The sequence below is a fragment of the Typha latifolia genome, chromosome 3, assembly GCF_019914945.1.
Source record: "Typha latifolia isolate L0001 chromosome 3, TyphaL0001v2, whole genome shotgun sequence".
NCBI lineage: Eukaryota > Viridiplantae > Streptophyta > Magnoliopsida > Poales > Typhaceae > Typha > Typha latifolia.
The window spans coordinates 3,020,862-3,035,223 of record NC_133088.1 but is presented as its reverse complement, the minus strand read 5'-3'; the positions used below and the strand labels follow the sequence as shown (position 1 = coordinate 3,035,223).

The 14,362-nt window shown below is 36.9% G+C and overlaps 3 protein-coding genes across 4 annotated transcripts; 1 reads left to right on the top strand and 2 right to left on the bottom strand.

The window, feature by feature from the left end:
- Nucleotides 1-703: 703 nt before the first annotated feature.
- LOC140785349 (membrin-11-like) lies at nucleotides 704-3,845 on the top strand. Its single transcript, XM_073133217.1, has 4 exons — nucleotides 704-1,144; nucleotides 2,764-2,884; nucleotides 3,065-3,214; nucleotides 3,411-3,845. The coding sequence occupies exons 1-4, from the start codon at nucleotides 873-875 to the stop codon at nucleotides 3,570-3,572; spliced, it is 705 nt and encodes a 234-aa protein (XP_072989318.1). The 5' UTR covers nucleotides 704-872; the 3' UTR covers nucleotides 3,573-3,845.
- A 375-nt stretch (nucleotides 3,846-4,220) lies between these two features.
- Nucleotides 4,221-9,015, bottom strand: LOC140785180 (25.3 kDa vesicle transport protein SEC22-1). Of its 2 annotated transcripts, none has more exons than XM_073132945.1 (6): nucleotides 8,739-9,015; nucleotides 7,414-7,659; nucleotides 6,447-6,607; nucleotides 6,199-6,345; nucleotides 5,296-5,372; nucleotides 4,221-4,682 (listed from the first exon to the last, which is right to left on the bottom strand). In XM_073132945.1, the coding sequence occupies exons 2-6, from the start codon at nucleotides 7,599-7,601 to the stop codon at nucleotides 4,599-4,601; spliced, it is 657 nt and encodes a 218-aa protein (XP_072989046.1). In that variant the 5' UTR covers nucleotides 7,602-7,659; nucleotides 8,739-9,015; the 3' UTR covers nucleotides 4,221-4,598. The 2 variants fall into 2 exon arrangements, with proteins under 2 accessions (XP_072989046.1, XP_072989047.1); XM_073132946.1 differs by having other exon boundaries at nucleotides 8,755-8,894.
- A 1,189-nt stretch (nucleotides 9,016-10,204) lies between these two features.
- Nucleotides 10,205-14,080, bottom strand: LOC140783866 (uncharacterized). Its single transcript, XM_073130957.1, has 2 exons — nucleotides 13,100-14,080; nucleotides 10,205-10,467 (listed from the first exon to the last, which is right to left on the bottom strand). The coding sequence occupies exon 1, from the start codon at nucleotides 13,923-13,925 to the stop codon at nucleotides 13,110-13,112; it is 816 nt and encodes a 271-aa protein (XP_072987058.1). The 5' UTR covers nucleotides 13,926-14,080; the 3' UTR covers nucleotides 10,205-10,467; nucleotides 13,100-13,109.
- Between the last annotated feature and the right edge of the window lie 282 nt (nucleotides 14,081-14,362).

Genomic DNA, 14,362 nt, shown 5'->3' with positions numbered 1-14,362 from the left:
ATCCTGTACAAATTTTGTCGGCTCCTTTTATAATTGTGGTGGTTAAGTAGCTCAAATTATCTTTTTTTTTTCCTTTAAAAAAAATTATTCTTCTCTTTTTCGTTATTCTTATTCTTTTTTAAATAGGCTCTTATATAGAGAAATGAGATAATTTGTTTATACTTCTTTCTTATATCTATACATTAGTATGGAAATGAAAAGAAATGTTTTTTCTATTCTTGGGTTAATTGTATTTTATCAGTTTGACACAATTTAATAAAATATTAATATACTTTCAATTGAAGTACTTAATTCTATATGATTTTGACTAAAATATGATCGTTATTTTTTTAATATTATATTTGATCACATTACAGGTCGATTAAAATTTTTTATAGGGACAAAATTATAAAATATAGAATAGATTTTTCAGCATATCTAAATAATACTGATACAATTTTAAATAATTAAAAAAATACTATATGTATTATATCTTAATTATTTGAACTTAGATCAGCTTAAAAAAATAATAACACGGTAAAGCCCGTTTTTGTTTGAGTTCATGGTGGGTTTAGGGGCCTTTATTTGATTCAGTAACTAAATATTTTTTAAATTTAATTAAACTTATTTTTTTTAAAATTAAAAATAAAAAATAATTAGTTAAGTTTCGAGATTTAGCGTCAAATCAGAAAGTATATAACAATTTTATAAAATTATGCAAACCAACAGCGGGTTAAAGTGTGTTTTTTTACCACCCATACCCCTACCGAGATCCTTCGTCTCCAAGCATCACGCGACACGCGCTCTATTCCTTCCTCCGAGTTCTTCCTCCATCGCACAATTTATAGATTTATAATTGTCGATCTCTAGATCTCTTGATCTCAATCCCTACCATGGAAGGAGGAGGTGGTGGTGGAACTCTCTCGGAGATCTACCAGAGTTCTCGTCGTCTTCTCCTTCGGGCGAGAGATGGGTTGGAGAGGCTAGAGCGCCTCGAATCCTCGTCATCGTCGTCGTCTGCGTCCTCTGTTGGGACCGGGATGAATTCGTCGGAGCTCGCCTTCGCCATCAAGAGAGATATCTCCCAGATCCAGTCCCTTTGCGTCGAGATGGATCGGCTCTGGCGCTCAATCGGGGCTCGCGGTCAGCGAGATCTCTGGAAGAGGTAATTGTTCATCTTTCGGTTTCATTGTTGAATTCCTTTTGCCATGCACTAGTTATTAGGTTTGATTTGGTGGAATTATAGGTTATTAGAGGAAGCAGTAGTTGAATTTTTGTCAATTTGGGGGAGCAATCAAGGGATTTAAGAGTTCTATTTTTGTGTCGTATCGTAAATATGGTGCTGTTACGAAGCTAGAAGGATTCCTATTTCTTTCACTGTTAATTGTTAAACATTAAATCATATTGCACATATCCCATTCCTGGTTCCTGGAGTAAGTGGGTCTCCTTGTAGGAGGGATGGAAGGGTCGTGTAACGAAGTTGTGCTTTTCAAGGCATCATAGGAGTTCTATATGATTCATCCATTATCTCACTAATATATATATATATATATATATATATATATATATTGAGGAAACTACATTTCTTGTCTCGATTATTTTGCTGCAAAACTGATGAATCATTAAACTATTAAAGTATCTTGTTTACTTGCTAGATATGATGGTAGTTTGACGTTGGTTAAGAGAATTCAACAGCCTTGTACTTGTTATTGTTTGAAGCCTATCTGTTATTTGAGAATACAGCGTGCACGAAATCTGCAGGCAGACTAGGAGTAATTATCACATCACTAGTTAGTAGCCTCTTAGGATAATATATGAGGAAGCTCCAACAACATAATGGATAGATGTCTATATGTATTTTGAACCTACTTCTACTTCAAAGGCATATTAAGTCCTAGCTTAATCTAATCAAGACATATTTGTATGACATGCTGAACATTCAAGCCAAATGTAATCTAGTTCGATCAAAATAATGTTGAGTAGATTTTTGTTAGTGCCGTTCAGTGTTGGAGGCTAGACCAGGCATTTTTGGAGTAAATGTTTGGTCCTCTAATCGACAAGCATAGAGTTAAATACTTAAATCATAATTTGAGCTGGGTTTCTAGCACTGGGATGCAATGCTGAAGTTAAAGGTGTTGGACCTATTGAAAGTTGAAACTATCCTTTGCCAATGCTTCAAATACCTACTAGATGTTGGGTCCTTGCTTTAATCTAGTAGTTGAAAGTTCAAGCAACCTTCTACTTTATCAAGGATTCTAGCTTATTTGAACTATATGGAAATCAGCAGTACATTTCTGAACTCTGTTATTATTATTATTTTTATTTCTTATGTAATATGTTTGGATGGTCTTTAGTAGACTGACGTTAACCATAAAGAAGGCCTATGTTATTTAAGAGTAGAAGTTATTATAGATTTCTGTCAACACTTATTTTCAAAGTTCTGGCTTTCCTCATGTTTGTGATCTCATATGTTGTCGAACTCAGTAACTGTAGATTGTGCCCTTCTTGCTTGCTATTCATTTTACATTAGCCTGCTGAAAAATTTCTCTTGCCATCTTTATATGTGTCGCAATGCTATGGCTATAGCAGTAAAATCCAATCATTCCTATTACTTAAAGTTTAATTTGTCTCACAATATGGAAGAATTATGTAGCATACCAAGAATAGGCAAATTCAAGTTGTTCTATTCTTATCTTTTACATAACAACTAGAGGCGTTTAGGGAACAATGATCTACCTAGGTGCAATATTCCATAGTTCCTAACATGTTTTTATGTCATTATAGAAAAGTAGAACTAGTAGCGGAAGAAGTTGACTCATTGAAAGAAAGCCTGGACAAGATTTTGTTACGCCAACAAAAGAGAATGCTGGAAGCTAAAGAGAGGGCAGAATTACTGGAAAGAGCAGTAAGAAATCCTTCTTAATTCTTACTTAAAATCCCTCTTATTTCTACTTCAGACTTGGGAAACATTACTAAATAATCCATCAATTTCTTCATGGTTTTTGTATGTAAAATGGTCTTAGGATCTTAGGGCTCCATGATTAAATCATTACTTTGAATCCTTAATGGAAAGTATATGTTGCAGAATGGAGAGTCCTCACACATCCTGAGAATATTTGATGATGAAGCGCAAGCAATGCAATCAGCTCGCAATTCTTCCATGATGCTTGAAGAAGCTTATTCCACCGGAGTGGCTATTCTTTCCAGCTATTCTGTTCAGAGGGACCGCCTAAAGGTACCCTAGGTCTCTTAGTAAAATATCACATTGGCAAAACATTACAATATATCTTGTCATCTTGACTTGCTCAGATACAAATGATATATCGTTATGTGCAATTACTTGCATATTTGGTCTCAGGAATGTCATAATCATTGAATGTTTTTTGATCTGCTAAATTCTTTTCTGATGACTGATCTCTCTTTGGTTTCAGAGAGCCCAAAGAAAAGCACTGGACATCCTTAACACAGTGGGTCTATCTAATTCTGTTCTAAAGCTTATCGAAAGACGGCATCGTGTTGACAAGTGGATTGCTTATGCCGGTATGGTTACTACAGTTGTGGTGTTCTATGGATTTTGGAGGTGGACGCATTGATATATATTGCGCAAATGTTGATGTGACATCATTAGCATAACAAGCCTTCCAGTGAGAGGGCATGTTGCTTAAGTTGTACCTTTTACCTTTTCTTCTTCCTGGTTATTTAGCTCGGATGTAGAAAACCACCTCTGTGGCCTATAGGATGTCATTGCACTGTTCAAAGAAAAGGGTGGCCTTACAGGCGAAAGGTGTTAGATTCTATTTGCAAGAAAATGTACCCTTCTTGACCCGCATTATTGATATCTATTAAGGTGTTTGATTCAAACAAAATTCTTTCATTATCTTATTATGCATTATTTGGATGGGAATCTTGTCTTCAGGGTTTCATTAGCCCATGCATCACCACGTCCTTTGATTTATTCAACTGCCTTTGCATCTCATGCTCTCTGCTCCTTGTTGCATATAAGTGCCTATTTTTTAAAATTTTTTTTATTAACCATTAGAAAACGTGTTCCGAGAATAAAACTCCCATGTTCTATAATTGGCTCATCCGCTAGACGACTATGGCATGTCCATGCAACTCCCAATTTTTGCAATGGGTTAATACGTTCATTAAAGACTCCGATTCAAGTAATTTCTACTTCATAGGGATCGTAATTATAAATTCGAGTCATTTTAGGTAATGCAAACATGAACAACCTGAAGTCGTGTAAGAAACACACATTAACATGAGAGCTACTAATGTAACTCAACTACACTGGTGACGTATGAATAAGCATATTCTTCGGTCTACTTGGTTACCTTTTACATCAGTCAGCAAAATTACACATGAAATATCTTAGAGGGTAACATAGCAGCAGTTGCCGAGAAATGAATACCGTGAAGCTCATATTGGTAAGTCTGAATTGTAAGAAATTCTACAGTAACAAGCTCTCATCGGAAAAGAAGGCAACCAGGTGTGTTTCTTGAAAGGTCAGATGCCGGGGAAAGCTGTCTCAAAGCATCCAAACAGCTGAAGTGGAGATCGAGATTATCAAGAATACTCTGAGATGTGCTGAGTGAGTCTAGAAAGACATGTAAGAATCACCATATCTTCGTTCTGACCCAAAACAGCAGCATAACAATTCCGAGCACAATTGCAACAGGAGCCCATTTCCGAATAAAAGCCTGTAAAACCAGCAGCAAAATCTTAATGACAGAGATAAGATTGGAAAACTTATGACATAGAACTTCATGCAGCATTCCAGACAGGTTAGTAAAAGTTTAAAACAGCACATATAGCTAATATATTGTATGAAGCAAACAGGAATTGACCAGATTTCTTTTTGCTGTTCAGATATAAACTGTTACAGAGAAATGCAGTATAAATTTTAATGTCCTATTCTGACATGCAGATACACATCTACATATAGAAGAGAACCAATTTCAGCTCTATGGCATGCAAGGTAGTGAGAAATTTCCATGAACAAATAAATGTTAGCTTCCACTTTTGCATTATTTACTTTTCTACTGTTTCAACATAACAGTAAAAGAATGCAAAACAATTTCGATTTTTCTTTTGTAATATATGAGGTGCAGGACAGATCTTATTATCTTTCCACAGAAAAGGAAATGTGATGCATCACTGAAACTATTTATTGCAAAACAACTGGGATACAGAGGTGGAAGAACGAAAATGAATAAACACTTGCACTAAACAGATAGATTTGTGTTTGTATGTCTGCATAAGTGCAATTGAGCACTGATATTTAAACTTTGTGCCCTATCAAAATAACCTTACCTGCCGATTTAGATCCTTTGCCTTATCAGCATAGATGCGGGATTCGGACGTCAACCTACTTGACATTTCACTGACCTCTGCTCAGACATGATAGTAAAATATCTAGATTAGTAATTCCATAGAAAGCAAGTTCTACAGTACTGGTTGCAGCAAAACAAAATAGTCTAATTGGCGTACTTCTTTCCTTGCTGCAAAGAAAATGTATATAAAAAGGACATTGTAGCATTTACCTGATGCACTACATCACAAACGTAGGTGCTTACAGTAGCCAACCATAATATGAACACTACCTTATGCACTTATTCTAGTATAACTCTGAGTGATTTTCTTCATGGTAGCATGAAATCCTTTTACTCTTAAATCAACTAATTTAAGTTTCTTATTTAAACATGCAAAAAGTTAATATCTACTACTAATTATTTTTTTAACTTTTGCTAGATTGTCCACCACAAGATCTTCCTTGGTTCTCCAACTTCTTAACCTTTTTGAAAACCTGGGTTATTTGCATAAAACATTTTACTTCATTCTCCAAATTATAGCATAATAAGGAAACTGTCTACATTGAAACATAAAGAACATGGATTTGTACAATAACTTCATTTCCTACTTTGTGAATTAAATATCTATCCAACATATGGTTTACAGGTACTAATACATATATTACAGTTAAAATGGGTCCATGGCATGTAAACAAAGTTATCAAAGAGAAATATTCAATAGATTCAAATTTTAAAGATCATTTCCATAATGGATTCTTCATTTACATTGCAACAATAAGTTGATCACATTAACAATTTACTGTTTTCCTCGAGGTTAGCACATTTCTTAAATAGCATTGGCAGACAAAGCAATGTCATTGACAAAAAAAGTAGGGGAATATCCAGAGATGAATTTTGAACTTACGATCTAATTTTTCACCAACACCAAGAACTTCTTGGACATTACGAGTCATAATTTGGTGCACTTCATAAAGTTCGTCATTTAACTTTGCAAGGTTCCTTTGGGTCCGGGTATCCAAATACAGCTTCTTGGTCTTCTGTATGAATGTATCTTGACATAGCAAGAAAGAATAAACCAGAAAATTACTGACGTTGTGAAAAATATGTGGAAACATAAAGACCAGAGAGAGAAAGAAGGTACAATAAACATACCAAATTTAATAAAAGCATATGGCCTCGCAGCTGTTTCAATTTGACTCCCATTGACTCTCTCAAATTCATTTTTGAGGTCTTCCAGGTATTGAAAAGCAAGTTTTTTTGGATAAGAACGATCACACATAGTGAGATAACAAACACGCCCCTCAATGATATAGCTATATACTTGAGTTAAGAAAAAGTTGCACTGTAAATTGCCTTTGAGAGAAAGATGCTAAATATCACAAAGGTGAGCCACAACTTAGTCAAGTAAATACATAATAAGCATTAATAACTAAACCCAGAAAGCTGCATAGCAAGCTCTTCTATCAAACAACTCAAACAAATTTCCTGCAATCACAAAGAAAAGCTTTCTTGATGCGGCTAGTGCAATATGGTCAACAACAGTGCCCAATAAAAATTCATCAACACTGAGGTGAGCTCAAAAAAGTTAAAAATAAAAGAGAAAAATTGAATGAACCACAATAGTACAGTGAACAAAATTGGAGGAAGTTGAAAATTATTCCACAGATGCAACTAGAGGATCTTGGTGTTGCTACTTGCTGCACCTAATGTTGTGAACAGTCAAAACTAGGAGTAAATTTTTTGCATGGTTTCTCTTTCCCTATATGTGGTCATTTTGCTAGAAGATTTTGTGCAAAATAATCCTTTCAATTTTAACTCCCAGTGTTCATTACAAAACTGCACTCGTACTACAAGATGGAATCATGGAACTCAACCCTACATATAAAAGAAGAGATGTTGCATTACGTTTCCAGTTATGGCCACAAGTAGGCATAATTGGATTAGACGAAACATAGCCCATTGGAAGAATCCTTCATTTTGTTCATTACCACATTCAATTAGTCGGTGTTTAGAAATAAGACTTCAAGGATTCATCAACTTTCTTATAAAGAAAGATTTATCCATCTGTAGAAGTACTTAAAGACAGGAGATACAATAATAAGCACAAATAAAAGGATACTGAAAATAGTAAGGACCAGTTTCAATTGACATTCGTGACGCCTCATTATGTCCTTTCGACAGATTCTTGAACAAAAGCTTTGCTTGCTGCTTGTAGAAATCAGAGTCTTGATGATCACGGCCATCATCCAATCCTTCTGCCAATGGTAGGCCATCAGTAACACGTGCTATCATCGTCAGCTTAACCATTTTACCCACAAAACTTGGACCAACAGACAAACTTGATGAGGCAATACTCCAAACCCACCTACCGAAAGAAAATAAGAAGGCAAGTAAATTGATCTAAGATTTGACAATTCAAACTTAATCAACAAGCAACTTGACTTGGCCGGCAACAATTCTTAATTTCTTATATCTACCCATAAAGTGGCAAAATTAGAGTAATCAAATGATCGGCGCAAATTTTGTATCTGGAAACCTACTATGAAATTGAAAGACAAAATGCAATTGGTTAGTCATTTAGAGGTAAGGACATTTTCCAGATAGTATGAGACACATGCAAAAGGGAAGTACAAGCAAATGAAAGATCAAGTATGCACAAAGCTAGAGTCTTTTTTAAAATAACTGGTCAATCAGATGATGGGAAATTCATAAAAATAAACAGGCATACAAGAAATGCACAACTAAACATCTATTTGCTCTGGACTGCTGATCACATGATTAACTTATGCCGCAACAACCTGAACTCCTGTCAGTAAACACATGGAACAATAGTTCTCCATCACTTGTGACTTTCTCTATATTTCTATGAATATTTCCTAGGAAACTATACTACTCCATCAATAGTAGTTACAGAATTCCACAATTAATCTGGGCTGCCTTTTGCCACGAACATATAGGGCAACACCTTTAGAACCTAAGGTGGTGCTTTTGACATGGCAGGATTACTTTAATTTTCTAATTCGTATATCTGAATCCCATCAAACAATAACACTGCTTCCAATAATTTTAATTTAAATCTCATTTGATTCCGAACTCCCGAAATTTCTAGAGTGATAGAGGTACGCCCAAATATTTTTGGCATTCCTACTTGACTTTGCCAAGTAAGATTATTCTATAACGATCCCAAGCAAGTGAAACTTTTTGGTGGCTATTCCTTCTTCTTCTCAGACCAGTGATTACACCATGATCTGAAACCTAGATCGATCCACCGTCCAAACTAACGAAGAAAAAACTAAATACAGATGAATCGGAAAGACAATCGGAGGATCAATCACGAAATGGACGAGCTCATGCTAGATCTACGAGGGCATAGAACCAGAGACAATATTACAGCGATCGAAAAGGAAATTAGTAATGGATCGACGGGGGAAGAAGAAATTATACTCGGATCGATTATTACGGTCAGATTACTCCGTGGCGGCTCGCGGATCTTGATTGAGAATTGATAGCTGATATTTTCGGACCCAAACTGAGGCCGTTCTACAACGGAGATTTCGAGCGAGCGAGCGAGAGCGAGAGAGAGAGAGAAGAAAGAATAGCGGAAGGAGTAAGGAGAGGAAACGCTTATAGAGAAATAACGCGAGTTAAAAAAAAATTAACTCCGGGCTGATGGGGAAAATTGACTATGAAGGGGAAAATTGCCAACTAACTACCCAAGCATGAAATATTCGTAGGTCAGGCTGGATATATATAAAATAAGTTAGTAGTTCTATTAGAAAAAAATGACCATAATATTTTCTTTAAACCTAACGCCTCTAACTTTCTCCACCAACGTTTTAATAACAATGGATTGATCTACTTCAACAGGAAATTCGTCTAACAAGTTAGATCTTGAACTTTTTTATTAATTTTATTTTTTTGGTTTTTTGTCTTTCTTGGTCCTTTTTATGGATTTCATTTTTTTAGGTCTATTATTGTGGATTTTTTTTTTCTTATGAACATTTTGGTCTTACTACTATCTATTATGAGGAATTTAGTCTTTTTATCTAAAAATGATCTTATTGATCATACTTATTTTACAGTCTAGTAATTAAATAGAAATTCTCGCATAAATTTATTCCAAGTAATTTTTATAGTTTTATCCATGTTTTATAATCAAATAATAAAATGTGAGTAAATTATAGATGTATTTGTATTTAAGAGAGATGTAAGTAAAGTTTAATCATAGAAAATCTCAAGAACCAAAGGAGCCTAGATTTTAGCTAGTTTCGCTAGAAATTTGCTGAGCACGAGGATGGATAACACTTGGATTATATGCAGAGTAATTTCAATTAGCTGTCTTTTAGAATTCTACTGAATTATGAGTTGCAAATACTTTGCTATTGATTTTTTTAAATAGCAACACTAAAAATTATGTAAGTAACACAGTACCTACAATTCGGGACAGAGCTTAGCAAGGTCAAGATTGCATGCTAGCAGAAGTTTTCCTACATCGGACCACCCCAGCCAATTCTCCTATGAGAAAATGGAGCAGAAGGTTGGCGATAAAATCAAATCAAACATGACTTTAAGAATACTCAAAGCTATGCAAGATTCAGTTAGTCTTAACCCCTCAACAAACCTGCATATTGGACGCCCAGGACTGAATTCATCACTGATGAGGAACTGATGAACGACTGTAAACTTTTCCTGGAGACTCCCAGAGACCAGCATGTCATCTGATTTGTACCGAGATATTGGGAAGTAAAAATGCTATTAGAGTTACATGATGCACAACAGACTCCCACTAGATAAAATGGCGATATATTGGACATGGTTCTCCAAAGGCTTATTACCTCAAACAAATTTTCCACCTAAAATCTCTCTACAGTGAATCGGGAGGAGACCGCCATTTTACAAAGCAAATTCTATGCATACAAGGTAGAGGTCATATTGTATTGATGCAATGTAAGAAGTACTGATCCATAACAAAACACTTTTAAGTATCTGCAATGTCTTGGTGCTTTAGGTACATGAGATGAAAACAAATCTACTAAGAAAAAGAAATACAAGGATTACCCACTGATGGCATGTCAAAGTTAAACACTAAGTCCAATAATCCCACATGAGAAGCTAAATAACTGGAGGAAACATCACAGAGCAACAAAATTCTTCAAAGCTTCTGGAGTTGCACCTGTCAATGCAGAAAATGGATCTCAGGTATGTGAACATCTGAACCACAGTCTGTTCTAATAGATAGAGTATGAGCTTGTAGCAAATGTCATCCAAAGAAATGAAATTACTTTCCATAGTTTAAAAATGACAACTTGTCTTCCTTTTCAGGATCTATAGAACTAATTATTTCAAAACAAAATTAATTGTAATTCAAGGACATTCACGAATTATACTTGACCTATTTCCATCAAATCTGACAGCACATAGTTTAAAATTGATATCTGAAATATTTCTATGCTTTTATAAAAATTCTCTAATATAAGTGAAATTTAAATAGAGTAAGATATCATGCCCAATTAAGAACTCTTAGCAAGCTATCAATACAGAAAAGATGCCAAGGGGCTTGTATTGTCAACTATCAAGTACTACCAAAACAAAAAAAATCTTAAAATAAGTAAATAACAATTCAAATAGTTTTAAAATAGTTAACATAATAGCTGACTTGCCAAACAAAAAAGAGACAGGAAACCAAAAATCTGCACTTACTGTTCTGCATTGCTGCACTCAGTCATTTATGAGATAAATCTTTGATGACTCCCTACCATGTTTCTAAGAAAAAGAGAACTCGGAATGTTCTAGCTGAAGGTGTTGCTATCCTAATTGGGAGCTCAATGAGCAAGTAATGTACTCATACAATGTCAGAGCAATAAAGTTGAACGTAAAATGTTCATCTATTATAGCTCTTCCATTCATTTATTCACCATCTACACTACGATCAACTACCTCAAACTTCTATCTGATACTAATACAATCACACTAACCAACACACCAGTATACTAGCCTCCATGGAGAAAAGAAGGGTTCCAGACTGTAGGTTGAGGAAAGAAGCCCTCTAATGTGTATCTCATAATACCAAACTGTCACTATAAACATGCAAGCATGCATTTGAACAACATGGAATCATCTTACTAGTCTCTTTCATTTATTTGCACCATGAGATGAAGAAACTAGCTACAAAAGCTACCCGTCTTTCTCCATCTAGGCTATTCCAGTATTCCTATATTTAAATAGGGAAAGTAGCACCTTGGTTGAATAAGACAAATTGCAACACACTATGGTAGATTAGCTTCTCCATCCACTGACCTCGTAGATTTCATAACAAGCTCCAGACTACTTGACTTTGCCTTGGCTAGGATTTTGGCACCATTTTCCTTGGGCTAGACATCAATGTAGACAATAGTTCTTAATAAAATTGTGATTCCACTTCGTAGCTTCTCAAATTTGACTTAATCTCAAGGCCTCTAGCCTGAACCCACATTGTTAGGAGAAGGTTTAGAACTTAAAAAAGACAATCTGCATTAGAACTGGTTGCTGATGGAAAGTCCTACAGAAGTTCAACATTTATGATGCACTTGTTCAGTTCTTTGTGCTCTAAATACAACCTGATACACCTTAATTCTTGAGCCAAAGAAATGGCCAGAGTTATGCAATAATTAATGTCGATTTACACAAAAAGTAAATGTGAAACCACCTAGGACTTCAAGACCCTAATATAAGACACTAATTACCTAACTTAGAAGAATAAAACCTCAAGGTCATATAAGAAGATGCTAATTGGTTAATTATCCGTAGTCCCGACAATGACAACATAATTGCAACATGAACTATCACAAGTAATACCGCAATTACTTTTCTGATTCTGCGCATGCTGTTATAACCTTTAATAAATACTAACAGAATAAAGAGTTTCCAACTAATTGGCACTTCGAGTTCCCAATAACTTCAACTTTTCACTTTTTAATAGTTTTTGCCTCCTGTAAATGTTTGCTTATCCATAACTTTTCACTAGTTTTTGCCTCCTATAAACTTTTGCTTACGCATAACTTTTCACTAGTTTTTGCCTCATACAAATGCTCCATCAGTAAAAACTCATTTCAAAAGTATATTCAATATCTTCTACCAATTATTGGACAAGTGCCAATGGAAATATCAACTCCCCGAGAATCAAAGTTTCCACTAATTAGATGTATCACATACAGAATTTTGGGTGAGCACAAGAAGAATCTTAAGCCTACTAGGTGTCAACTCCAAAGTCCCCAAAAATCTTGGTCCCTAATTAGGTGAGCAACCATTACGAAAAAAATAAAATGAACAAATATCTCCATCTCATATTTCCTTGTTGATTCTCTTTAACTGATACGGTTCATTAAAATGACACTTTATTTGACATATTTCTTGCAAATAAAATGTCCATGATACACAGTACCCACTACAATTAGAAGTGCACAAAAAGCACCAATGATGGTGATCCATCTAATAGGGCTAAATGGTTATGGCTCATTTACATTAATATCCCAATAAACTACATGAAATGTACCTATGAGAAAATATTGTCTATAAATTTATTGCGTTTTAAAAATCATTTGAACAATTATCTAATTCATAAAGGATTAATTAAAACAGGATAATAAGCTTTAGCTGCAAAACATATAGCACTAAACTCTAGTAATCTAGCCTCTAGAGTGAACCAAACAATAGAATTCCACCATGATACCAGAACAAAAAAAAGGAAATCGAGAAAGACAAAATTGCAATCAAGGAAGAGGCAAAACTTATGTAATTAAGTAAATAAGTAAGAGAACAATACATGCCTGGAAGTTACTACTGCTGCTGGTTCTGTCCCTGCTGCTGCATATTCGGTGGTGGCGGAGGCGGCATCCCGGGCCTCGGAGGTGCGAACACCGGCACCTGACCCCCAGGCGGAGGCGGCATCCCTGGCCTCGGAGCTGGTGGTGGTGGCCCCCTCATCATCTGCGGAGGTGGCCCCATCGGCCGCTGCCCAAACTGCGGAGGTGGCATAGGGAATGGCGGTTGCCCCGGCCTTGGAGCAAAATGCATCTGCATCGGTGGTGGCCCCCTCCCCATCGGAGGCCCCTGTCCAGGGAAACCCTGCATTTGTCCAGGTGGCGGCGGGCGGACGACTTGTGGGTATGAGACGGGTGCGGCGGACAGCTGGGGGACAGGCGGCCTCGAGATCTGTGGCTGCATCATGCCAGGGGCAGGACCACCAACTCCCCGAACTGGACCAGAGAGGCCAGGCTGGGCTTGGACGAGCGGCGCGGTGGGGATTCCCCGGCCTGCGGCGCGGCCGACCCCGGGGCCAGCTAGTGCGGCGGCGCCGTGTGCCTTGGCGCGGGACTCGTCGGGGGGAGGCGGGCCCTCAACCGTCATGGAGACGACCTCCTCACCGCGGAGGAGTACGAGGCCTAGCGTTCTGCGGTCCTCACGCTCCTCGCCGGGGTTCTTGGAGCCCTTAACGGGAGGAAGCTTGCGAAACTCCTCGCAGTCGCCGAGGACGAGGTTCATGTGACGATCGAACGCCATGAACTTGCCTACGAGCTGCCTCCCGTCCTGGATCGTGACGCGCATGCGGTAGTTTATGTATTGGAGCATCTTGGAGCCCTTCGACATCGACATGGCTGCTAAGAACTCGAGCAGCCGCGATCTAGGGTTAGGGTTTCGAGTGGCGAGGGAGAAGGGATGAAAGGTTTTTAATTTTTGGGTGCCGCCGAGACGAGGACGAGGGTTTTGGTGTTTAGAAGAGGACGGGGTTGCAGGGTTTCGGAATAAGTGGTCACGCGATATACACGTGCGGGTTAGGAGTGGGAAGAGCCAAATGAAAACAGAATTTACCGCCAGTTGATATGTTTTTGGAGAAAATTTATTTTACCCTCCTTTTCTTTTTTTATTTCCACTTCAGATCCTGTTTTCTAACCCATTCTTTTACAAACAGTAGCGAGAAAAACTGATTGGTTTGCATAATTGCAAATTTCTGTAAAATTAAAAGAGGGGCTGAAATACAAATTTCTGTAAAATTAAAAAGAAATTTAAAAAGTAGAGGGATAAAATTGGAA

Coding starts and splice junctions, on each gene's coding strand:
- LOC140785180 (XM_073132945.1), bottom strand. CDS start 7,601: ATGGTTAAGCTGACGATGATAGCACGTGTTACTGATGGCCTACCATTG. Junction 6,346..6,446: donor ATATGCTTTTATTAAATTTG/GTATGTTTATTG, acceptor TGCTATGTCAAG/ATACATTCATACAGAAGACC. Junction 5,373..6,198: donor TGTTGGTGAAAAATTAGATC/GTAAGTTCAAAA, acceptor ATGTCTGAGCAG/AGGTCAGTGAAATGTCAAGT.
- LOC140783866 (XM_073130957.1), bottom strand. CDS start 13,925: ATGTCGATGTCGAAGGGCTCCAAGATGCTCCAATACATAAACTACCGC.
- LOC140785349 (XM_073133217.1), top strand. CDS start 873: ATGGAAGGAGGAGGTGGTGGTGGAACTCTCTCGGAGATCTACCAGAGT. Junction 1,145..2,763: donor CAGCGAGATCTCTGGAAGAG/GTAATTGTTCAT, acceptor ATGTCATTATAG/AAAAGTAGAACTAGTAGCGG. Junction 3,215..3,410: donor TTCAGAGGGACCGCCTAAAG/GTACCCTAGGTC, acceptor CTTTGGTTTCAG/AGAGCCCAAAGAAAAGCACT.